At 37.4% G+C, this 26,446-nt stretch overlaps 1 protein-coding gene across 6 annotated transcripts in view; it reads left to right on the plus strand.

Moving 5' to 3' along the window:
- The window catches only part of CRACR2A (calcium release activated channel regulator 2A), a 228,984-nt gene that overhangs the window by 167,508 nt on the left and 35,030 nt on the right, over nucleotides 1-26,446 (plus strand). For all 6 annotated transcript variants that reach the window (XM_078155925.1, XM_078155927.1, XM_021001581.2 and 3 more), the window contains one exon: nucleotides 3,282-3,376. In XM_078155925.1, the coding sequence (XP_078012051.1) occupies nucleotides 3,282-3,376 (95 nt within the window). The remainder of the gene's footprint in view (nucleotides 1-3,281; nucleotides 3,377-26,446) is intronic.

The following is a 26,446-nucleotide window of genomic DNA, read 5'->3' on the forward strand; positions in this document are numbered from 1 at the left end:
AAAGAGAAAATAGAAGCAAAATTATAATTAATTCTTGCTTCTTTCAAAAGTCCATTATCATTTTCCCTTGCACCTGAGTAGGAGTTCTTTCCCTTCTTTGATTTTTCCTTTCAAAAAAAAATGTAACTTTAAAAAAAAACCCTCTTTTTTAAAAAGTTTCCTTACCAATTCATTCTGGGCTTTAGAGTTCCTGACACCATTCTTATAGGACTATATCATGTTTTTTCATTCATTCTTCCTGACCTGCCCCTACTGCCACTCCTATAGATATCTTTTTAGAAATCCAAGTTATGAATAGTTTCTCATTTTCTTAAGAATTTCCTTCTTCAGAATTTCCTATATTTCTTGAGTTGATTTCCTCTATCCAATTTTGTTGATAGCATCCTGTCCACCTTTTTGCTGAATCCTTTGAAATTTGTTCCCCAAAAATCTAGCATGCATGTCAAGCTACTCTTGTTTTTCTTTTCCTTCTCTATCCCAAATTTTAAGATGGAGTGATCATTTCCCCCTCAAGGAGCCATCATTATCCCAGCAACCAATACCTAGAGAAAAGCAGAAATTCTAGATAGTTTTCTTCCATTATTTCTCACATTCAATGTTCAGGGTTTTTTTACTTCTGTTTTTCTGGGAGATCTATGATCTTTTAAATATCTCTGTGTATCCTGTCTTCAAGATCAATATGTTTTGCTTATAGAGAGAAGCTACATTCTTCTAATATTTTTGCTTTTTAGTTCTCCTATTCCAGATTGACCTTATCTTTCTCTATACTTGTATTCCCAGTTGTTATGTCTTTTGTATCTTTGAAGAAACTTGCCACAATGGATTCAATATTTTCCATTTTGTCAGTTATTTCTGCTTTGTAGACTGTAAATTTTGCTTTCATGGTTCTTATTCTCTCTTGAACCGTTTGGGAATATCCTACTGGGGATCCATGTCCTCTTAGAAATGTACAGGATTCATTGTATTTGTCTTGAAATATTGATTTAAAGGTGTTTTTGCTCATTTGGATGATCTGGGGGTCATCTTCCCTTCAGCTACTTGTATCTTCCCTCTTCATTTATCTTGTAATGCTTAAGGTTTTTAATTGAGCTGTCTTCCTCCTAAGAGCTTGGGTAAGTTAAGTCATTTTTTCCCCCTTTTATTCTGCTATTGCTTACTTTCTGACTCCTTCCCTTTGAGGCAGATCCCTGAGGGTTGGACCTCAAAGCTGTCTCAGCTTCTTCCTGTGTTGGGGAATATTCATTGGACTCGGTCCCTTTTTGCAGTGATTTCTAGGGGTAGGGAGAATTGCTTCCCCCCCCCCCCATGCCAAATCCCTTTCCTTCAGCCATGGAGCAGTGCCTCCAGGTAGGTGCCTACACATTGGTATTCTCCTGGTCCCTCTTTAGTTCTGTGGCTGGTTCCTGCTACAGCCCTAGGCACAGCACACCTTCATTTTCCTATTAGTTCCTTCTCCTCCTTATAGTGGGGTGGGAGGCAGAGTTGAGGACTGCTGCTTTCTGTCACAAAATGGTGGTTTAATTTGTGTTGCCCTATCAGAATGTGTAGGAGGTGTAGAAGGATGCTGACTGAGTACACTGGGAGTTAGGGATTAGCCTTTTCAGCTGCTAATCCATCCGATTGTTACTTCCTTGAGGCTCTTATTAGTGTCTTAGCCTTTGGAGGCAGTTGTTATTATTTTACCACTTGGACATAATTCTTATTTTAGGGAATCTTCCCTTTCTTTTCTTCCCTCATCACCTAACCTTTTGATACAGATTATTCTCTTCTGTTATTTTTTCTTCTTTTTAAATCTCTAGGCCTTTCTTTCATTAAAAAAAAAAAGGAACACTTGGCATGACAGCATGAAGAGTGAAAAGGTATTTCTTGAGTACCTTTATATTCTCTTTCGGTAGGGAGATCATCCTACACTTTGAAAAAAATAGTTATTTGACTATGCAAAAACAACAAGAATCATGACATCAGTATAGGTCACTGTAAATTCTCCTGGATGTACTTTCTTACTGGAATGAAGATGTTTAGTCTTGTGTTTCTCTTTTTGTCAGTGTCTATAGCCAACTCTAATGGTGAGCTATTTTGGCAGAAATGGCTGTTGGCTCATCAGTTAAGGTCTCCCAAGTCCCAAGCCAGGAGAAGAATTCCTTTGGGTTAAGGATTATGCTGTCTCTTACTCTCTTTAAAATGCAAACACTTTTTTAAATAACAAGTTTATTTATTTTTAGTTTTCAACATTCACTTCCACGAGATTTTGAGTTCAAAATTTTCTCCCCATCTTTTCCATCCCCCCACCCCAAGATGGCATGTAAATTTACATAGGCTCAACATATACATTCATATTAAACCTATTTTCACATTAGTCATGTTGTAAAGAAGAATTAGAAACAATGGGAGAAACCATAAGGAAGAAGAAACAAAGAGAGAGAGAGAGAGCACACAAATAATATGCTTTGATCTGAATTCAGACTCCATAGTTCTTTTTCTAGATGTGGACAGAATTTTCCCTCATGAGTTTTTTGGAGTTGTCTTAGTTGTCTTAGTTGTCTTGCATTGCTAAGAAGAGATAAATCTATCAAAGTTAGTCATCACACAATGTGGCTGTTACTGTGTACAGTGTTCTCCTGGTTTTGCTCACTTCAGTTAGGATCAGTTCATATAAGTCTTTACAGGTTTTTCTGAAGTCTTCCTGCTCATCATTTCTTATAGCACAATAGTATTCCATTGCATTCATATACCACAACTTGTTCAGCCATTCCCCAGCTGATGGGCATTCCCTCAATTTCCAATTCTTTGCTACCACCAAAAGAGCTGCTATAAATATTTTTGTACATATGGGTCCTTTTCCCATTTGTATGATCTCTTTGGGATACAGACCAAAAAGTGGTATTGCTGGATCAAAAGGTACAAAGTTTTATAGCCCTTTGTGCATAGTTCCAAATTGCTTTCCAGAATGGTTGGATCAGTTCACAACTCCACCAACAATGCATTAGTGTTCCAATTTTCCCATATCTTCTTCAGCATAAAATGCAAACACTTTTTAATTCCAATATTATGAATTAATTTATGGGATGGGGTGACAGGAATGAAGAACTAGCAAGAGAATAGGAAGCCTAGCATTGAAGAATATATTAAAAGGGGAAAGAAGAATAGAAATAGGGGCCATTAGGACAAGTACAGGGCTAGGTAGGGCCAGGTAGGGCCAGGACTAAAATAGAGGAAACACTTTCAGGAGTTTAGAGCAAACTCAAAGGCTCTCACCTTAAGACTTTTCTTTGTTTCCATAGAAAGATGAAGCAGCAAGCACATCAAAAGCAAGCTGGAAGCAAAGATCTGGCTCTGTCATAGGAAAATATGTGGATGGAAAAGGTATCCCTAGATGGTAAGCACCGTTTATGAAAATGGAGGAATCCTGATTCCAATCACATAATTTCAATGGTTCTCAATGTTTTCATCTGGAAAATGATGGAATTGAACTAAATACCTAGTGTTTTAGGGGGGCGTTTTGTGCCTCAAAGTCTTTATTTTTTTTTTACTTACAAAATATTAATTTATTTTTAGTTTTCAGTATTCACTTCCATAAGCTTGTGAGTTTTAAATGTTCTCCCCCTCCCTCCTCAAGATGGCATGCAATCTGATATAGGCTCTACATGTACATTCCTGTTAAACATATTTTCATATTAGTCATGTTGTAAAGACCTAGTGTTGTATAGTGGAAAGAATGCTGTATTTTAGGTTAGAAGACCAGGATTCATAACTTGACTTTGCAGTTTACTAGTTCTGTGAATTTGAGCAACCCATTTAAACTCTCTGGAGCTCTGGAGCTCCCTCTCTGGAGGGAGCTAGACTAAATGACCACTAAAAGACACCTTCTTTCTATAAATCAATGATTCTGCTATTCTTCCAACCTTATAAATCACACACTTCAAAGCCTGCTAGTATATAAGCTCCTTGAGGGCAAATATTATTTCATTTTTGTCTCTGTATTTATTCTTAGCATTTGGAACATATTTTGAACATGCTAGTTGCTTAAAATATTTATTTAAATTGAACTGAATTAACTTTTCTGGACCTTAGTTTTATCAGATGTAAAACGGGAATAATAATGCCTGCCCCCCATAGATCACAAAGATAATGATGAGGATCAAGTAAGATAACAAATATAAAGTATTTTTGTAACTGTAAATGTAAGCCATGATTAAGATATAATACCTTAAAATATTAATTGTGTTACATTTTAAATGTAAACTAAGACACCATTTCATTATCATTATGATAGACTAGTCCCCTAGTGGTATTACACTATTTACCACCTATAATTATTCCTTTCCTCTTATCTTCAGTGCTGTTGCCCACTCAGACTTATGTGACTATGATATTCAGAGTGGAGAGGTGGTTAGCAGACAAAACTGACCTCCTGTCCAACCAAATCAGTAAGTAGGTATCCATGATGCTATTGCATAGAATTTCTGCTGCTACTTCCTCCTGTTGTAGAAGAGTTCCTTGATCCCTAAGCAAATGTATAGCCATGCTTTCTGATAGTCATACTCTGTCTTATGCCTTGAAGAAGAAAACAGACAAAGAATAAGGCAACTAAACAGGGGAATATGATGCCATGCAATACGATAAACATTTATCGAGCACCTGCTATGTGCTAGGCACTGTGCTAAGCACTGGGGATACAAATAAAAAGAAAGATAGTCACTGCCCTCAAGGAGCTTACAATCTGATGGGGAGAGAAAAGGCAGAGGGAACCCTGAACAAAGGTATAATGATGATGGTGGAGTCAAAACCAAGCTGAGCAGCTGCTGGCAAATGAAGAAATTGCTGGGATTCTGAGCCCTCTATAAAGAGGGGCTAGGGGAGGAGTTTTTTTCTCTGCCTTTCAGCCCTCCAGTGAGAAGCAGAAGCAACTGAGTTATCAGTGAAGTGTGATTACCAAAGCTGAAGCAATCTCCATGATGGTGAGCTTCCTGGGGATGAGTTTATCCTGGAGATGGGATTGTGAGGGAAGGACATAATGATGATGCAAGTATCAAAACCAAGTAGCGAATGCGAAAAGACATGGGGAATGGAGAAAGAAAACAGAAATAGGAACAGGAAAGGAAAGAGGAGGTAGAGAACATGGTAGAGAAGCTAGGGGAAGGGGGAGGAAAGAGAAGAGAATAATAATAATAATAATAGTATTTTCTTGATCTGAAGATAGCTATCCCCTCAAGAAAATCTGTCTTGCATAAAACCTGACTACAACCTATAATCAGTGTTATTTTTCAGTACTTTAAAAAAAAATTTCATAAAGATCTTGTCATTTGAAATGCAGCTTCTGTTTGAGGTAGCCTATGTTTAGACCAATGTAGTAGCATACCCTTATTTAGTATTTTAGTTTGTAATATGGGTATAGTTTATAATCATCATCATATCAACATTATCATAACTAGCATTTATATAGTACTTTAAGGTATGCAAATACTTTACAGTTATCTCATTTTATCCTCACAACAGCCCTGAGAGGTATGTGCTATAATTATCTCCACTTTACAGATAAGAAAACTGAGGCAGATAGATTAAGTGACTTAACCTACCTCCCATGGTTGTGATGATCAAATGCGATAATTATTGTTAATTGTTTAGCACAGTGCATGGCATGTAATAGCTATTATTATTATTATTGTTTCAATACTGCACAGTTAGTAAGTGTCTAGGGGCGTATTTAAACTCAGGTCTTCCTGAGCCCAAGCCAGTGCTCTATCCACGGCACAGTATAGTTAATAGACCTGAAAGAGTATCAGAGGACTAAAGTTCAAAGTTTGATTCTGCTTACTTTCTGATCTATATATCCTTGAGAAAATCACTTAATCTCTCCAGCCCTCAATTTCCTGGTCAATAGAATGAAGGAGTGGAACCCTCTGATCTCTGAGGAGTCTTCTAGCCCTCAGCTCTGTGATCTTAGTAATAATAACAATAACACAATAACCCTGTGCAGTGTAAGCAGGCCAGATATCATCTCCCTTTTACAGACAAGCCTGAAGTTACTTGCTCAGGATCACAAGGCTTAGAACACAAAACCAAAGTCTAGCCCAATGGATTGGAATATGATCCAGATTTGGAGTCAGAAGGCCTCGATTTGAAACCTTTCTCTGTTATTTACTCACTATCTCGCTTTGGGTTAAATGCCCTCATTTTTCTGAGCCACAGTGTCTTCATCTGTAAAATGTAAGAATTGGATTCAAACCGTAAGGTCCCTTCCAGTTTTAAATCTAAATGAACCCATATGAACCCTAACTTTTTACAAGAAAGTGAGAAGTAGGAGAAATAAAGCAGATTAGAAATTGCACTTGACTGCAGCTCCATCATCTGTTAAACAAAAGACTGTTCAATCATTACAGGGAGGGCAGAGGAAAGGAGGAGGCTGATTAAATAACCGAATGGAATCTCTACTTCTGAACTTCTTCTTGAAAGTGAGAGCAGGGCAAGGGCATGACAGATAATTCCAGTGAGTCATCTTTAATTAACTCAAAGGTAACTTATTTTGCTGCTACTGGCATACAGTGTGACTGAACTTGATTCCCTGAAGGATTGGCTCATTGCTTACCCACAAAGGAAGTCAACCAATAACAATTTTTTTTTTTTGCCAAAGCTTTTTTCCCAGCCACATAGAAGAGCAAAGTGAAACACAGAAGGCCAGAAGGAAACAATCTAGCTTAAGTTCTCCAAATTATGAGGTATCATCCAGTATGGAGCCAGCCTAATGGAGTAGAATTCTAAAATCCTAGAATCCAGAATATTGGATTCCAGTTCCAGCTCTTCCACTAACTGGAAGTGTGACGTGGGACAAAACACTTCATCTCTCGGGGCCTCGGTTTTATCACTTGAAATGAGAGAGGTTTATCATGCGTCATGATAACCATTTCCTAAGTGCCTCATTTGAGCAAGGTAGTGTATAAGGCTCCATATTTCAGAAGCTATTGGCTGTAAGGTACATCAGAGGCCATTGAGTCTAACCTGTGCCTGAACAGGAATCTTCTTGGTAACAACTCCAACAAGTGATAATCCAACCTTTACTTGGAGACTTCCAATGAAAAGAAACTGGCTATCTCCACTTTGGGCCAACTCTACTTATTAGGAAATTTTTCCTTTTGTCTAATTGAAATCTACCTCTTTGTGACTTCCACCCATTGTTTAGAGTTTTGCTCTCAAGGACTAAGTAAGAAAGTTAAATTCCTCTTCCTTGAGACAGCTTTTCAAACACTTTGAACTGTTCTTGGGTCCCTACACCCCACCCCTTAGTCTTTTGTTCTTTCAGTTAGACATACTTAGTTACTCAAAATTATTATTATTAAAAGTTTAAATTAAATTTCTTTCTAAGGCAGAGGTTCTTAACCTGGGGTCTGCAAACCCAAATCCTTGGATAGATTTCAGGGAGTTCATGGACTTAGATGAGAAAAAAATTACATTGCAATAATAATCATAATAGCATTTATATGACACTTTAAGATTTAAAAAGCGTTTTACAAATATTATCTCATTTTATCCTCTTATCAGCCCTGGGAGATAGGTGCTATTCTTATCCCCATTTTACATATGAGGAAAATAAAGTAGAGGTTAAGTGACTTGCCCAGGGTCACACAGCTAATAAGTGTCTGAGGCTAGATTTGACCTCAGGTTATCCTTACTCCAGGTCTGACACTCTATCTATTCTGTTAGCTAAGTTTTTTAACATGTCCGACATCTTTATTTTCACTAACCTCTAACTGAAATTTAACATTCGATTCAATTAAAAATATAGACCACAAAACATTATTCTGAGAAAGAATCCATAGACTTCACCAGACTGCCAAAAAGATCCATCACAGACACACACACACACAAACACACACACATACAAAATTAAGAATACTTACTCTATGGTCCTTTCTAGCCACCACATGCTATGAATATTATTCTACAAAAGCACAACCATGTAAAGTAAGGATGATGCACTAAGGACCTCACTCATCCAGTCCATAAATTATAACTTTGGGTCAGACATCTTTGACTCTACTTTCTGCCAATGCTAACTGACTGTGAAGAAAAAACTGACAGGTTCCCATTGATAACTACTGAGCCATTATATGTTTCTTTCATACATGTGCACATACCTGAACTTCAACATGGGAAAGTTTGCCAGGTCAAATACTGCCACTGTTACTGGTGATGGGTATTGTGAAGAAGAACACAACCTGTCCGTGCCTTAAAAGGCAGTCTTCATGAATTGCTATAATGAAAGAAAAAGATAAAGTCATCGCTTGGTGACCAACTTTCTAATGATAAGCCTCTTGAAACTTAACCATTCTGATCTTCAAAGGAAGAGGCACATAGCCCATCATCATATCCACACTCAGAGCCTTTGCAAAGTCTTTGGTAGGACCTAACAGAGCTTGTGTTCTGTTGGCATAGCCTTCAAGAACCCAAGGTCAACACCACACTAAGATGAGACACCAGGAGATTACAGTAAGGTCCAATTAGTGTGAATAATGAATCCCATAAAGCGATCGCATGTATTCATATTCCCATTATTTCAAGTTATGATTATGTAAAATATGGCAATTGGCTCCAGCTTAATGGAAATATAGAGTTCAAATGAGAATAATACCACTCATGGATTCATTATTCTCACTAATCAGGACCTAATTGCTTAGTGGAAGTTGTTATTTAAGGAAAAAATAAATTGGTCCGTACCTTTGATTTCATCCACACATGCAGGTGCCAATAAGGAAAATATCTCTACCAATGTAGAACAATTAAGAATGAGAGTTATACAGACCAGTCAGTAAGGAAGTCATCCTCTCTCTGAGGCTATGCTACATTGCCTTTTGAGATTTCCATTGGATACTTAAACATTTTTAGACACCAATGACCAGAAATGCATTTCCCAGTGAGGTGGTGCAGTTAGAGCACACTGTAGCTATAACCTTAGACATGGAATCATGAGGACCTGAGTTCAAATCAGGCCTCATATGCTTACCAGCTGTGTGACCCTGAGTGAGTCACTTGATATCTGTCTGCCTCATTTTCCTTATCTGTAAAATGGAGATAATGATAGCACGTAACTCACAGTGTTATTGTGAGAATCAAATGAGATTTCAAAAGTGCTTTGCACTGTAAAAGCACTATGTAAACGTTAGCCCTTATTATTATTATTTCCTTCATATGTACTGCTCTTCCAGCAAGAGGCTGTCTGAGTGAAAGATGAACAGCAGTTAATGTTAAGAAGCAAGAAGGAACAATTAGAAATTCATTAGTAAAAATATTAACAATTGAATTGTCAGAATTATTTTGAAAATGAGATGAATGAAAAGTCCAAGGGATAGAAGTTTCTGAGTAATTAATAATCAATTTATTAATCAGACTAGCTGATAATCAATAAATTGATGGTCAGTGGTTTCTCTCCATAACCAAAGACCCCTAATGGAGACACTGAATACCTTAAATGTTTTTTGACAGGGAATGCCTCTGTCAGGAGGAGACATCCACCCTGATTGGTGAACATTAATGAGAGGGTGGGCATATTAATAAGGAGGTGGACTAAAAGTCTTCAGCTCCTCCTGATGAGAATGTGGCTTGATCATGAGTCTCAGCCACCTCCAGCAATCTGAACAGAGGAATCCATCTCTATCTAGAAGATACTGGCTGGTTTTTTCCTTCTTAAACTGGGTTACTCTAAACTCCAGTTGGAGGTAGGAGGTGGGGGTTGGGGGGAAGAGACATAGCTCAATTCTTTGGAGTTGGAATTCACCTAGATTAGATCCTTTTTACACTTTAAACAGAAGTAAGGTCTTCTAGTTGAATGGGGTCCTGCCCAAGAGGGAAGAGTATGTTCCCAGAGAATTTGGCCAGTCTCATCTATCAGTAATGTCTTTCAGAGACTGACTGACTGGCCTACAGGGGCTGGTCCCTGAATGAAGAAATAGGAAAAGAAAAACATGGAACCCAATTTAATGAGTGGTTATTAATGTAATAGAAAAATAATCACTTCTGTCATTCCTCCTTTGATTCTTTTGAGAGACACAGTTTCCTTTATGAAACACTAATTGATATGACAGATGCTTCATCAAGGATTTTTAACTATGGTGCTTATGATGGGAAACAATGTGAAGGGAAGTGGGAGAAGAGATGGACTGATATTGACATGAGTCATTGGGAACAGTCCTCTTTGGCAAGCAGACCTTACAGAAAAGAGGCACATAGGAAAGAAGTAAATGGTAAAAAAGTAAAATTGTCCATTTCATTGGTCCATCGTATCTTAAGGCTCAGACATCTCATCTCATCTAGCCATCTACTTTCTGAAAACATCTCCTGATGTAGGAGCATCAAGTCCTCTGATCCACCAGGATCTCTGGTCCTCTAGTGATTTCTCATCTTAGGCATTCTGGGATGAATGGGGCTTCAGAACAGTTTCTAGTGGATTTCCTTCTCTGTCAAAATTGCTTATAAAAATGGATCTTTATTGAATTTTAATTTTACTTTGTCAATAACTAACTCAGGTAGTAAGAGCTAGGTCAAACCTTATGTCTCTACTTTTAGAAAATTCTGAACCCATTTTTTAATACTTGGCATATATAATTATCTAATCTTATCTATTTATTTAAACAAAGTTTTACCAAAAAACAAATTTTTGCTCTACTATTTATTTCACTATTTACTGTAGTTATTTTCTTTTAGCTGTTCATTCCCCTCTTAAGAAGATGAGATTCTTCTAAAGAACTAGTAACAGAATACTTTTTTATAAGAAGCTAACTTCTAATACAAGAATGAATTCATTTAAAAGTTGTCAAATTAACTGCAGTTGTAACAAAAGATTCTGAGATGGGATGTATAAATACACTGAGTAATCAATTTCAAAACAGTGTACATCAAATAAGTTGTTTATAATAAAACATTTTGAAGTATTAACTATGTTCAAAAGAATAACACTGAGTAAAATTGGATATCTCCTTAAGACTACACAAGATAGACCACAAGCCATTCTTTTAAGATAACTAATTGTGCTGAAATTCTTTTCATTAACACAGAACAGAAAACAATTATGACAGTAACCTCACTAAATAACTGAGTTATTTCCCGGTTTCACAAATCTTTACATCATTGCCTATTATCCCCATACCATTGTGAGACCTTAAAGCATCCTATCTTATACAGGAATATATAACTAGTAATAGGCAGATGACAAGGCCAAATACTTATCCACTTGTTTAGGATATAGAAAGGACTAAAATTCTAGGCTAAGTAGTTCAAATCTTATGCCTGAATCTTATTGTAATAGCTTAGATGTTTTCCAGTATTAGCCCATAAGATAATTATTTAATGTTCTGTTCATAGTGATCACCTGACACAATTATGGATATTTGCCACAAAAGAATAGGGACATAACTATACAGTAAGAGAAAATATTCCCCTATCTTGAGTCAGTTCCAAGCTAGAATCCTTGAGCCAGGCTTAAATGGAGAGAAAATAGTGGAAAAATTGGACACTAATTCATTGCTAGTGGAATTGTGAACTGATCCAACCATTTTGGAGAGCAATCTGGAATTATGCCCAGAGAGTTATTATACTGTCTATACCCTTTGACTCAACAATACCAATACTTGTTCTATTTCAAAAAATGCTTAGGTAAAAAGGAAAAGAACCTATATGTTCTAAAGTATTTATAAAAGCTCTCTTTGTGGGTGACAAAGGACAGGAAATTGCAGGACTGCCTATCAATTGGGAATGGCTGACCAAGTTGTGATATACAATTGTAATGGAATACTACTGAGCTATAAGAAATGATGAGCTCAATGATTTTAGAAAAACATGGAAAGATGTGCATGAAATAATGAAGAGAGAAATGAGCAGAACCAAAAGAACATTGTATGCAGTAACAGCAATATTGTTTTAAGAATGACTTTGAATGAATAAGTTATTTTGACTATTATAAATACCCAAATGAACTATAAAGGCCATATGAAGAAAGATGCTCTCTCTATCCAGAGAAAGAACTGATAAATAGAAGGATGTATAGAATAATTTTACATACATACATACATACATACATATACACACAGACACACACCCCTATTGGTGTCTAATGGTAGCCATCTCCAGAGCAGGGTCGGGGAGAGGGCAAAGAAGAAATTTACATGATAATTTTGTTGTTATGTTTGAAAGGAATAGCAAGTCGTGCATAGTAGATTTGCAGTTTCATGTATAATTATCTTTATTGTACTATGTTATGGGCATGCTTTTTTCTATAAATTAAAAATAAAATTTACAAAAGAAGAAATATAACATTGGGGGAATCAAGTCAGAAGAATCCTGCCTCAGTCCATGCTGAGAGTCATTCTCCTAACCTTCCCCATGAGAACCCTGCCTGCAGTTCATGGATGTCAACACCATAGGGTTGGTGAGATCATGGATCATTGGACTAATAGCATTCCTAAATGATCATACCTGGAACCAGACTCAAAATAATAGCAGTTATAGTCCCATAAAGTCTTTTAAAATTTTTTTACATTTTTATTTAAAGTTTCAAGTTCCAAATTCTATCCCTCACTCCCTCACTGCCCTCCCTAATCCCAGATAGCCACTCCTGAAAAGTGTGAAGTGGTACCTCAGAGATTCTTTCATTTGAATTTCCCTGATCAATAGTGATTTAAAGCATTTTTTCATATGACTATAGAGAGCTTTGATTTCTTTGTCTGAAAACTGCCTGTTCATATTCTTTGGCCATTTATCAATTGGGGAATGACTTGTATTTTTAAAAAATTGACTCAGTTCTCAATATATTTGAGAAATGAGGCCTTTATCAAGGATACTTGTTACAAATATTTCCCCAGTTTTCTGTTTTCCTTATAATTTTGGTTGAATTTGTTTTATTTATGCAAAACCTTTTTAATTTTATATAATCAAAATTATCTATTTTACATTTTGTAATGCTCTGTATGTCTTCTTTGGTCCTAAATTCTTTCCTTATCCATAAATGTGACAGATAAACTATTCCATGCTCTCTTAATTTGCTTATGGTATCATCCTTTATGTGTAAATCATGTACCAATTTTGACCTTGGTATATGGTATGAGATGTTGGTCTATACCAAGTTTCTGAAATACTGTTTTGCAGTTTTCCCAGCAGTTTTTATCAAATGAGTTTTTGCTGCAAAAGCTTGGATCTTTGGGTTTGTCATATACTACATTACTGCAGTCACTTACTATAATGTAATTTGTACCTAACCTATTCCACTGATCTACCACTCCATTTCTTAGCCAGTACCAGATTGTTTTCATAATTACTACTTTATAATACAGTTTGATGTCAGGTACATCTAGACAACCTTCTTTCACATTTTTTTTCATTGATTCCCTTCACATCCTTGAGCTTTTGTTCTTCCAGATGAATTTTGTTATTATTTTTCTAGCTCTATGAAATAATTTTTGGTAGTTTGGTGTGGTACTGAATAAATAAATTGAAGTAGAATTATCATTTTTATTATATTAGCTTGGCCTACCCATAAGTAATTAATATTTTTCCAGTGGTTTAGATCTGACTTTATTTGTGTGAAAAGCATTTTATAGTTGTGTTCATATAGTTCCTGAGTTTCTCTTGGCAGGTAGATTCCCAAGTATTTTATGTTGTCTACAGTTATTTTTAATAGAATTTCTCTTTCTATCTCTTGCTGCTGGACTTTGTTGGTAATATATAGAAATGCTGATGATTTATGTAGGTTTATTTTATATCCTTCAACTTTGCTGAAGTTGTTAATATTTTCAAGTAGTTTTTAAAGTTCTCTAGGATTTTCTAAGAATAACATCATATCATCTGCAAAGAGTAACAGTTTTGTTTCATCATTGCCTGTTCTAAGCCATTTAATTTCTTTTTCTTCTCTTATTGCAATAGCTAACATTTCTAGTACAATATTAAATAAAAGAGGTGATAATGGGCATCCTTGCTTTACCCCTGATTATACTGGGAAGACTTCTAGCTTATACTCATTACAGATGCTTGCTGATGGTTTTAGATAAAAATTACTCATCATTTTATGTTAAGCTGTATTTCTGTTGTCTAGTGCTTTTAATAGGAATGTATGCTGTATTTTTTTCAAAGGTTTTTTTCTCCATCTATTGAGATAATCATCTGATTTCTGTTGGTTTTGTTATTGTTATGGTCAATTATGCTAATAGTTTTACTAATATTAAACCAGCCCTGCATTCTTGGTATAAATCCCACTTGGTCATAGTGTATGATCCTTGTGATATATTGCTATAGTTTCTTTGCTAGTATTTAAAATTTTTGCATCAATATTCATTAGGGAAATTGGTCTATAATTTTCTTCCTCTGTTTTGACTCTTTCTGGTTTGGGTATCAGCACTATATTTGCGTTGTAAAAAGAATTTGGTAGGACTCCTACTTTGCCTATTTTTCTAAATAGTTTACATAGTATTGGGATTAATTGTTCTTTAAATGTTTGACACAATTCACTTGTCCTGGGGATTTGGGGCTTTTATGTTTATCATGGCTTTTAGGTAGTCCAGTAATTCTTATATTATCTCTCCTGGATCTATTTTCTAGGTCAATTGTTTTTCCAATGAGAAATTTCTCATTTTCTTCTATTTCTTTTTTTTAACCTTTTGATTTTGTTTTATTGTACTTGATATCTCATAGAGTCATTAGTTTCCATTTGTTCAATTCTAATTTTTAAGGAATTATTTTCTTCAGTGAGCTTTTGGATTTCCCTTTCTGTTTGGCCAATTCTGTTTTTTAGGGAATTATTTTCCTTGGTAAATTTTTGTATATCTTTTTCCATGCTATTGACTCTTTTTCTGTGATTGTCTTGCATTACTCTCAATTCTTTTCCCAATTTTTCTTCTACTTCTTTAATTTGCCTTTCTTTTGGGGGGGGGGGGCTAGGCAATGGGGTTAAGTGACTTGCCCAGGGTCACACAGCTAGTAAGTGTTATGTGCCTGAGGTCAGATTTGAACTCGGGTCCTCCTAACTCCAGGGCCAGTGCTCTATCTACTGTGCCACCTAGCTGTCCCTCTAATTTGCTTTTTAAAATCCTTTTTAAGCTCTTCCAGGAATTCTTTTGGGGCCTGAGACCGAATTACATTTTTCTTTGAGGCTTCACAGGTAGCCATTTTGACACTATTGTCCTCTTCTAAGTTTATGCTTTGATCCTCCCTATCACAATAATAACTTTCTACACTTAACATTTTTGGGTTTTTGCTCATTTTTTCTACCTGTTTTTTTGTGACTTGGTGTTTTAATGTGAGAGTTGGGCTCTGGTCCTGCACTGTCCCATGCTTTTTGCGTTGGGGCTCTGGGTCTTATTTCTGGCTTTCACTGGGCTTCAGGGCTTAGCTGCTTGCTTTCTGGGGCAGGGCATAGTCTTCCCTTCTGGCTTGTACTGGGGGGGATACGACCTCCCCATTGGCCTTTCCTGAGTGTGGAGATTAGCTGCTGGCCTGCTCCGGAGGTGGGGCCTTGCTGCCTAGGTTGCTATGGTAACAGAGTCTTTGTGGTGGCTGGCCCTGGAAGAGAGATCTTGTTGCTTGTCTGCCCTAGGGATGGGACCCTGCTGATGGGTTGCTATGGAAATAGGGCTTCTTTGCTAGCATGCCCTAGAGGAGTAATTTTTTTGCTGACCTGCCCCAGGGGTATGCACTGCTGCTGGGTTGCTATGGAAACAGGGTCTCTCTGCTGGTAGGCCCCAAGGACAGGGTCTCACTGTTGGCCAGCCCCAGGGCAGGCTTCACTACTGGTCAGGGATAGGGTCAGGTCCTTGCTCGTGGCTTGTGTTAGGGGTGGGGTCACTGGGGTGGGGACTTGCTGCCCTGCACAAACTGCCCATTTGCCTAGGGGGCTGCTGGTTTGCAGAAGTCTGGGGCCTCACTGGTGGATTACCACAGGCTTAGAACCTTGCTACAGGCCCCCTGCTGTGAGGGTAGCTGCTGAGGCCCTTGGACTTCACTCTCCTCCCACCCCAGTGAGACAGACCTTTCCTGCTGTGCTCTAAGCTGCTTCCCTGCTCATAGAGGCAGTTTTCTAGTTGTTTGGAGGGGAATTTGCTAGGGCTTCAGAGGGTTCCTTCCTCACTCCCCTATCTTGGCACCAGAAGTCCCCATAAGGTCTTAAATAGCAAGTTCCATTAATCATAGCTTTGGGTGGATTCAGTTATTAAGGATCACATATCCTTGATAATAAGTATTAACTGCAATTAATTAATGTAAATTAATAAGTATTAACTGTAATTTCAGATTGAAAATAGTAAGAGATTCATCATAAAAAAATCACAACTTCTCTTGTCCTGGTTAGCGATATTTGCTGTTAGAAGAAACAGCAGCAACACAAATATAACACATCAATACTGCTTATGCCCCAGGCTCAAATAAGCAGCCAAGTATGTGGAACCAGGGGGGCAGATGTCTTGTATGAGAATTGAATTAAGGGAATCCAACCTTAGCCTTCCCAAGGTCTCCCTCCCAACTTCATTCCAGGGTCAGGTATCCACTGGCCTTAGCTCTCAGATTTCACTCTCACAGAGCTGCTGGTGTTTTTCTTGAAGCACTCATGTAAGATTGGCCCAAGGACACAACAAACCTAAGAATGAAACTCAAAAAGAATATTCAGGGTCGCCAAGAAGTTTCATGTCAAACAGCAGAGTCTCACTAATCACAGTAGGGTTGGACAAAATTGTTGCCAATATTCTTAAGTTTTTGCAATAAGTTAGCTAAGAAATAAAAATTATCAGGCCTTCTAAACACGCACACACACACACACACACACACACACACACACATACACGCACGAAATTTTTTTTTTTATTTAACATTCTTTTCTACTAGTATTTCTCTTTTTCAGCAACAGCTTGAAATTTATCCTGATGCTAAAAAGGCAGTTATTTGAGCCTAATGAAGTAATATATGATAGCTGTAAGTTCACATACCTAGTGAATATACGGTAACTGTAAACCTCCAGACTGACATCTATCTCTTATTCAATCCTTAAAGTAAAAATAAATCTTTAAAATTGGAGTCTAAGTTGGTTAAAAAATGCCCTAAGTATCATAAATAAATTCCAAATTACCATAAATAAAATTCCTAATTACTACCCCACTCCCCCTCATCAAAAAGTGCTTGCAGTGGGGGAGAAGATACAGTTTTCTAAGTGAAGCAATGCCGCAGATATACCCAATTAAATTGGCTTTATCATAATAACTCTTAATAATTTAACCAGTAATCTTAAAATTATCATAAGTGATAGCCAAATTACTTTAGATGAAACTTCCTCTTTAATATAGGCAAGTATCTGAGAATATTAATAGTTTGCAAACCTTTTTAGCAGCTAAATTCATAATTTAGCAATATCCAGATTAGGAAAAAAAAAATAAACTTGTATTTCTAACAACATATATAAATAATGTTATGGATTTGAAACATAAAACAAAACCCATTTCTAGTTAATATACTTCAATTCAGTTGAATGTACCTCTAAATTACTTTATACAGAAAATCATTCCAAACAAATTTAAGTGGAACTTACATAAGACTTACCTATAGGTTTTCTCGTTCTAATTAGGTGTAGTAGGTATTTTCACTTCTGTAGCTCTTAGGTTTAAGCCTTATAGAATTTATAACATATCACCAGCAGAGTTGAAACAAACCTATAACCATGTCAAACATATTTTCAGATAAAAACAAAAGACTTTTTTTCTCATTGTAATCTGAATACAATATCTATTTTTCTAACTACATTGGTGTTACCAAGTTTCATAATATAGACATCTACTTAATTTTTGCATGAACAATTCTAGGAAATACATGTAAAGTTTTACAAACAATTTGAATTCACACCTGTCATCAGGTTAGCTAAAATATTATAAAATTCTAGCTGGAGGGCTGGGGTTTTTTGGCCCAGGTAGAAAGACCTAAGGAGTTTGATCTAATGCTGGCAGGGTGAAGCCAGTTTCCCCAGGCAGAAACCTTTAAGTTTTCACAGAAGGAGTTAATTAAATAATTCTCAATTTGGACAATGTGAGGAAACATTTAATTCACAATTCACAATAATCAATATTTTTACCATAACCAAAATTTACACAGTGTTAGATTTATAATATAGGCTTCTTACAGACCATCCTGAAAGGTGGGTGGACACAATTAACCGGATGCTTATCTAACCCTAGTTTTGGAAACGAAAGTCAAATTAATGTTAGGCACTATCTTTATACATATTACATAATCAAATAACTGAGATAATCTGCATTAAAACCACATAACTAACTAGTTTCCTGATATAATATAATAATAAATAATAATAATAAATTTCACTTAAAATGAGACCAGAAGAAACTCCATCACACCTGGATCTGTTTTCCAAATGGAGTCATATAGGACCCCAGTTCATAATTTCGGTTAATTAGTATTATATTTTACACAAGAGCTATTTATTCCAAGCATTTTATATTAGGGGATTAACTATTTTTTAGGTAGTCAAATGCCAAAGATTTTAAAAGTGACAGCATATAAGAGATTTTAATTATTATACTTAGGAACACCTTACTTATCAAATTCCTTCTAACTCTCAATAACTTTGTAATGAATATTTCCCTCATAACTTTGGCACATATTCTTGTTAAACCATTGTCTTACTATAACCTTACTTTCCCAAATGATATATTTAATTTCAACCCCGGTGATTTTCTTCATTGATTTGCATATCACAATTATATTGTTTCTTGATTAGTTATAATTCAGGTATTCTCTATGAGATCAAAACCTCCAAATCTCTCTCATTCTCCCCAAAAGATCTGTTCCTAGTCCCAATGATAGGAAGAAGTTTGTGGGACAAATACTTTTTTAAAAAATCCTTTTTTTTTTGTTAGTAGTTATAAAAACTTTTAAAGAGGCCTGTTGAAGCCCAGGAGTGGGTTCTCCCAACCCTGTTAACAGAGATCAACTCAAAGCAGTTTTGCAAATTAAATCATACTTACTCTCTTCATTTTTTTTTTTGCTTACTTACTCTTCGCTTTTCAGAATCTGGAGAGAGTTAATAATTCGTAAGTCAAGAGAGTTGTATATTTCTCACAATTTTTACCAACATTACTTAAATAAACAACTTTTACAGTGGTAGAGTTTTAGGGGTTTCGGGGTGCTGGGACCCCAAAATCACAACATACAGATCCTGCCTGAATGAATTCAACCCAAGCCTTCTTTCAGCCAAAGATAAGGTTTATTAGAACATCCATCATACTGGGCAGACTCTTAAGGAATCTAAGCATTTGAAATCTGAGCATTTGGCTAGATTATTATAAGAATCTGAGCTGTTGGCTAGATTTTAAGAATCTGAGCACTTTAATGGAGACAAGATGGACCTCATGTACAGAAAGATTGTGGGAGGGATCCGGGGTGGCCAAGTAGTATGGAGGGGTCTCAGGAAGATCTGGCTGGGAGTAGCCAGTAAACTGGGGTGAACAGAAGTCCTGGGACCTGGGTCATGTGGCCAAAGGAGAATGGAGTCTAGATAGGATTAAGGGTGGGAAGTGGCCAGGGGCCATCTGGAGGTAATAGACAATGAAGGGCTAGGTAACAGAGTTGGGAGATTGGAGGAAGGCAATAATGAAAGGTCAGTTGATAGGATTATAGCCTCAGGTGAAAGCCAGAGATTTGGCCATATGGGAAAGTCCAGGGTTTTTCCTTTTTGGGGTCCAGATCCCATCCTCATCAGTAATATACATTTTAAACATAAATTGCTGAAATTTTCAAGTGATTGCATTTAAGGCTGCTTTAGAAAAATCTTGATTGAAGTGAGCCATTAAAGGACAAAAACGTATTTTGCCATTTTAAACACATTGGTCTGATTAGGGTGGGCAATTTTGTAGATAACAGAATGTCATCAGAAGAGCAGGGAATTCTAAAATCTGGCTAGGTGATCTTTTCCCTAATAGTTCACAAATAGATTTTAGAGATCAGAAGGAAGCAGGAGTAAACTTACCCACCAACTGATGCTTTAATGTGTTGCAAAAAAAAAAAATTATTTCACAGTCAGCTTCAGTTAGTCAGTTAGCATTTGTTAAATTTCTACTTGGATAACTTATCAATAGAAAGATTAGTTGTTCAACCTACAAAATTGGTGAAGGGAGCAAGGAATGAAGGGAACCCCTAGCAAAGAGGTAGGGGGTTGAAAGAGTAAGGGAGGAAGCAGATAAAGCAAGGGAGATAAAGGATGGTGCAGGGGAGAAGTTGAGCCAATGCCATCAGATAGCTCAATTTTTAGTGGCCAGATCTGTCAACTTACTCCAAAGGTATGAGTAGTCCAATTGCTTAGGATTTTTGGCCTCTATAACTGATGAGGATGGGATATGGACCCCAGAAAGGGAAAACCCTGGACTTTCCCACATAGCCAAATCTCTGGAGTTCACCCTAGGCTATAATCTCCTCAACTGGCCTTTCATTGTGGCTACACCCAATCTCCCAATTCTGTTACCCTTAACCTAGCCTAGCCCTCCATTGTCTTACCTCCCTATGGCCCCAGGCCACTTCCCACCGTTAATCCTATCTAGGCTCCATTCTCCCTTGCCCTGGTGATGCAGGTCCCTGGAGTTCAATTACCTCATAGACTACTTGGCCACTCCTAGATCCCTCCCCTGTATATAAGGTCAATCTTGTCTCCATTAAGATGCTCAGATTTTTATCATCTAGCCAATATGTCATGGATGCTCAGATTCCTTAAGAGTTTGGCTAATATGGCAGATCTGTCTTTGGCTGAAAGAAGACTTGGGTCAAATTCTTTCGGGCAGGATCTTGGGGTCCCAGCACCTCTACACCTAATCATCGCTAGCCTTAAATCCCTTTTTTTCCTTCTTTTTTCTTTCTTTCTTTTTTTTTTTTTTTGGTGAGGCAATCAGGGTTAAGCGACTTGCCCAGGGTCACACAGCTAGTAAGTGTCAAGTGTCTGAGGTCACATTTGAACTCAGGTCCTCCTGACTCCAAGGCCAGAGTTCCATCCACTGTGCCACCTAGTCTTAAATCTTTTAAAGTTTGATAATTAAAAGAGCCATACCTGAGCCACAGTGATTCCCCAGCTGAATTAGTCGTTGCTAGTCTAGATCAGATATCATAGAACTTACTCACTGGCTCAATGGGGAATTCTTTCTTATCCCATCCTATGAGGAGTTTTTCTAAGGGAGTTTTTTAAGGCACACTTTTTTTTTTGCTGTAGTTGGCTCCCATTATATTATTTTTATATTTATATATTTATATTGCCATTATTTTAAATCCCTAAGTGGTGTCCTTTCTTAGTGTTTCAAGAATCCTTCCCATGGGCCTAATGGCTTAAGTGACTATCAATTAATCTCAATTAAGATGGTGATGTGCTCTCTAAGAATTAAAGGTACAGGACTTATAGTAGAGAATTTTCCTTCATCAGCCCTTGCTGTCTACAGCTGGGTTCACAGAGCCAACCTGAACTAGGGTAGATTCTGTAGGCTAGTTCTGAAATCTTTTAGCAGTTTAGAGCTGAAGACAGGTTTTCTCTTTACTTTCTTACCCTTTAAACTTTAAACATAGATAACACAACAAAAGGAATGCCTTCAGGCAGACTCCTATTGAGCTAGCTCTACTGTCAGCTCTCAGCAATTGAAGCAGATCTTGCAAATCAGACTCTAAACAATCAGAGACAAAAACACAAAATACAAACTTGAACAGAGTCATAGTGACCAGAAATTAAAGTTCACATAAAAATTACTTCTGCTTCTTACTCTACTTAAGGCAATTTCTTTTTCACTCAGAATAAAAATACCTAATTTACTTCCTCTACTTAAGGAAATCCTTTAACGTGTATTCCTAACAACCTGCCAGCCAGGATTGTAACTTTAGATAAGTTTATACTCTTCACAGTTTTGAGGTTTAGAGGTTTGGGGGTGCTTGGACCCCAAAGTCATGACACATGGGTCCTGCCTGAATGAATTTGACCCAACCCATCTTTCAGCCAAAGACAAGGCTTATTATTATTAAATTGTTATATAATTATTATTAAATTGTTAATTAGCATTTTGTCAATTAGTTATTTATTTAATTATTAATTATTATTTATATGGCCAGAGTCTTACGGAATTTACATATCTGTGACTCTCCTACTGACAAGCAGGCTTGAGCAAGTCTCAGCCCCTAAATGATGGCCAAGATGGATCTTATATACAGAAAGACTGGGAGGGATCTAGGAGTGGCCAAGGAAAAGGGGTCTTGGGAGAAGGGGTATCTTGATGGGCTGGGGTGACTGGAGGAGGGGTCTAGGGTAGATCTTGATGGGAGTGACTGGGAGGTAGAATGGGGTCTAGATAGGATCAAGGGTGGGAAGTGGGGGGATGGCATCTGAGGGTAACAGACAGTAGAGGGCTAGGCTTGATTAAGGGTCACAAAGAATTGGGGAAATGGGAAATTGGGAGTAGGAAATAAGGAAAGGCCAGTTGATAGGATTATAGCCTCCGGTGAACCCCAGAGATTTGGCCATGTGGAAAAGTCCAAGGCTTTTCCTTTTTGGGGTACAGATCCCAAAGACATGATCTTTTCCTTTTAGGGGTTCAGATCTGATCCCCATCATTAGCAATTCCTCATTTTCCTTTTTGAAACCCTAGTCCTGTAAGAAATTTTCAGGGTACACTGGTTATTATAACACAGATTGAAGTATGTGGATAGACACCTCCAAAATACCCTGAATTTCCCAATTGGTGCCCCACTAATTTTATGTGCACAAATTATCTCTCAATTTATCCCCATAGCTCAAACGAGGAAACCTGTTTGAATAGAATATATTCAATCATGCTGTTTTTGAGAGTGAAAATTAGAAGGCTGAAGCACAAAACAAATGACACTTCAAACAGACATAGATCATGTAAACTTCCCCAGAGATCTAACCACTGGTAATAGGGAGAGACTCAAATCACAGCCAGAGTAGAGTTCTAGTGGAAAGTTCCCCCTTGTGGACAAATTTTTCACTTGGGCCCAAAAGATACAGGGCAGTTTTCTGATAAGAATCTGGAGTACAGAGCTCTCCATGGTGGTTGCCAAACTGAGATGAATGAGAAGTCCAAGAGACAGAGTTTCTGGGTAATTAATGATCAATTTATTAATTAGGCTAGCTGATAACAAATTGAGGGTCAGTTTTTGTTTTGTTTTGTTTTTCCATAACCAAACACCCCCAATGGAGTGGGTTTTTTTGATTGGAATGTCCCTGAAAGGAGAAATCAACCCTGACTGGTGAACAATTAATGAGGAGGTGGGAATATTAATGAAGAGGTGGGCTAAAAGTCTTCAGCTCCACCTGCTGAGAATGTGGCCTGATCATGAGACTCAGCTGCCTCCAGCAACATGGACAAAGGAATCCATCTCAACCCAGACCACTCTGATTGGTTTTCTCCCAGACCACTCTGATTGGTTTTCTCTTTCAAGAGCTGGGTTACTGTAAACTCCAATGTGGGGTGGATTGGGGGTGGGGAGGTGCAAGGGCCTAACTAAATGTTTTGGGGCTGTACTCCAAACAGAAGTGAGGTCTTCTAGTTGGGTGGGAAGGAGTCCAAGGTGGAGGAGCATGTTCCTGGGAGGATTTGGGCAATCTTATCTATCAGCAACTGACTGATTGGTCTGGAGGGGCTGGTCCCTGAATGAAGAAATAGGAAAAGAAAAACCTGGACCCTGCTTTAATAATTGGTTATTAATATACTAGAGAAATAATCATTTCTCTCAAAGGCTTTTTTTGAATAAGATGCTTTGTCTTTACTAATGCCATTTACAGGTCAGACATATTATTCGTGATCCTGGGCAAGTCATTTTCAGTGGTTTAGGCAGGTTTCCAAAACTCTTAGGTTGTAGACAAGGTGCCAGTCTGCCTCCAAGGCAGGAGTTTCCTCAAGGAAGACTTCCCTATGGTAATGATATCACATAGGTCCATTTCATTATCCCTATTCCTAAAGCCATTAGTGCCCATAAGCAAATGAAAATGTTTGAATTTTCCATATGCTTTGTTTTTTAGTTTTTACAACCAAATTACATCTTAATTTCAAAATTTTTATATAAGTATAGATATCTAAGCTGTTATCTAGTCCACTCCCTTTGTTTCATAGATGAGGATTTAGATTTTATATTTGTATTTATGTATTATATTTTATAGATGAGGATATAGATTTACAGATGAGGAAACTGAAGCCCAGGGAAATGAAGCCATTTCATAAAGTTCACATAATTGATAATTAAACCGACTTCACTGGATTCTCAGGCCAGGACTCATTCTTCCAAAGCATAGGCTTCAACTCCTGAGTGCTGACACATGCAATCTGAGGTACAATCTAACTTAAACTATTCGTAATAGAAGTATGACTCAGCTATATAATTATTCATTGATTTTTTTTTCTCATACTGTAGATGGTGTTGTCTTTAGTAGTATATCATATGTCAAGGGTGGGAAAAAAAGGAGTGAGTGTGTATGTATGGGGGGGGAATCTTATTTCTTCTCTTCTTCCTTAAATATAATATATAATTGCATACTGTATAACATACATCTATGATACATCATAGATATATATTACATATTATATAATATACGTCTATGATGTATCATACATGTATATTATATACCTCAGATATCCCTCTTTCATTTTTTTGCCTGGCCTGTTACATCCTTTCCCTCCTTCACATTTCTTCTCTCATCCTTTTTGTCTTTGGTGTCCTTGAATCGTAGAATGCAGGAATCTGAGATCTTCTAAGTCAGGGGCTCTTAACCTGAGGTCCATTAACTTTTTTTTCATAACTGCATTTCAGTCTAATTGGTTTTCTTTGTAATCCTACATATTTTATTTTATACATTTAAAAAAGTATTATGGAACGGGATCCATAGGGGAGAGGGAAGGGAAGGCACTTAGTGTCTACTTTGTGTCAGGCACTTTTCTGAGCACTATTTAGAAATTGTATCTCATTTGAGACAGGCCTCTCCAGACTGCCAAAAGGACTCATGACACACAAAAAAAAATGAAGAACCCCTGCTTTAGTCCAACCCCCTAATTTTACAGATGAGAAAACTGAAGGCCAGGAAAGTAATGTTATTTGCCAAAAGTTACCTACCTGGTTCATGGCAGAGCCAGGGATAGAACCCAGGTCTTCTAACTCCCAGTCAAGTGCACCAGACTCTTGATTTAATTTTCCTTTATATCCTCACCTTATTCAATTCATAGTTTTTTCTGTGCATAAAGCCCTGTGGTATCCTTTCCAGGGGCAACAAGAAATGATAATAATGATATAACTCTAAAGCACCAACTGTTTTGGTCATACCTATATTTATCATTATCATTATTATTATTATTATTTATTTTTATTATTATTACTACTACTACCACTACTACTACTACTACCACTACCACTACTACTACTACTACTACTACTGCTAAGCTAACATTTATATAGCACTTCAAATTTTTACTTAAGCACTTTACAAATATTATCTCATTTTATCCTCACAACCCTGGGAGGTAGATGCTGTTGTTATCCTTATTTTGCAGATGAAGAAACTGAGGCAGACCAAGGTATGACCAAGGTCACCCAGCTAGTTCTGTAGATGGATTTGGACTCAGGATTTTCTGACTCCAAGTCCAGCATTCTATCTATTACTATTACTAGGCCACCTAGTTGCCTCTTCCCAGTGCCAGCCTTAGCTTCCCTTCTGGTGTTCCTTCTACTCATTGAGACTCATGGTTAGCCTAGAGCAATTAAAATCAATGTTCCTGCCTGCCTCCTTCCTTCCTTCCCTCCCAACCTGGAGTCATATGGAGGGAATAAACTGAAAGGGAACAGAGAAAAATAAGATGCAGATTTTAAGTGTGGTACCTTAGTATCCCTTTGGCCCATGGACCATTCTCAATCACAAGACTGCCCCCCGAGCCCAGCAGAGCTTCTGTATATAACATGGAATCTTGGTGTTACTAATGTTCCATTCTCAGAACTAACCACCCACTTGGCAGCCTAGAAAATAGCCCCCCTGCCTACTTGCCTGTGGTACACTGTGATTTGTGCCAAGCAGCTGAACATTCACTGCCTGCATAATGAAGTTCAATTCTAGAACTGAAATCTGTTACCTCTCCCTCAAATCCAAACTGCATTTGGCATTGATGGCCAAGTTGGTTAACATTTTCAGGCTAGGGCAAGGTAGGAGATTCAACTTTTATCTCTTACCTAAGCTTATAGATCCTTATAAATTCCTAGGAGACCGCTCTTGGCCCTTCTGTCATATTTACTCTCCCAAAGGTTTTATTTGAGAGGTGTAGTCCTGGTTTGGTCTTGTTTGTGCAAATGGTCCACCCAGAGCTGCAAGGCTAGTAAAGAAGGGATTCCCCACCCCACCTCTTCGGAATTACAGAATCAGAGGATTTAATTGCCGCCAACAACATTGAAGACCATC

This window comes from Phascolarctos cinereus, unplaced genomic scaffold (assembly GCF_003287225.1).
Source record: "Phascolarctos cinereus isolate Bilbo 61053 unplaced genomic scaffold, phaCin_HiC Scaffold_1;HRSCAF=81, whole genome shotgun sequence".
NCBI lineage: Eukaryota > Metazoa > Chordata > Mammalia > Diprotodontia > Phascolarctidae > Phascolarctos > Phascolarctos cinereus.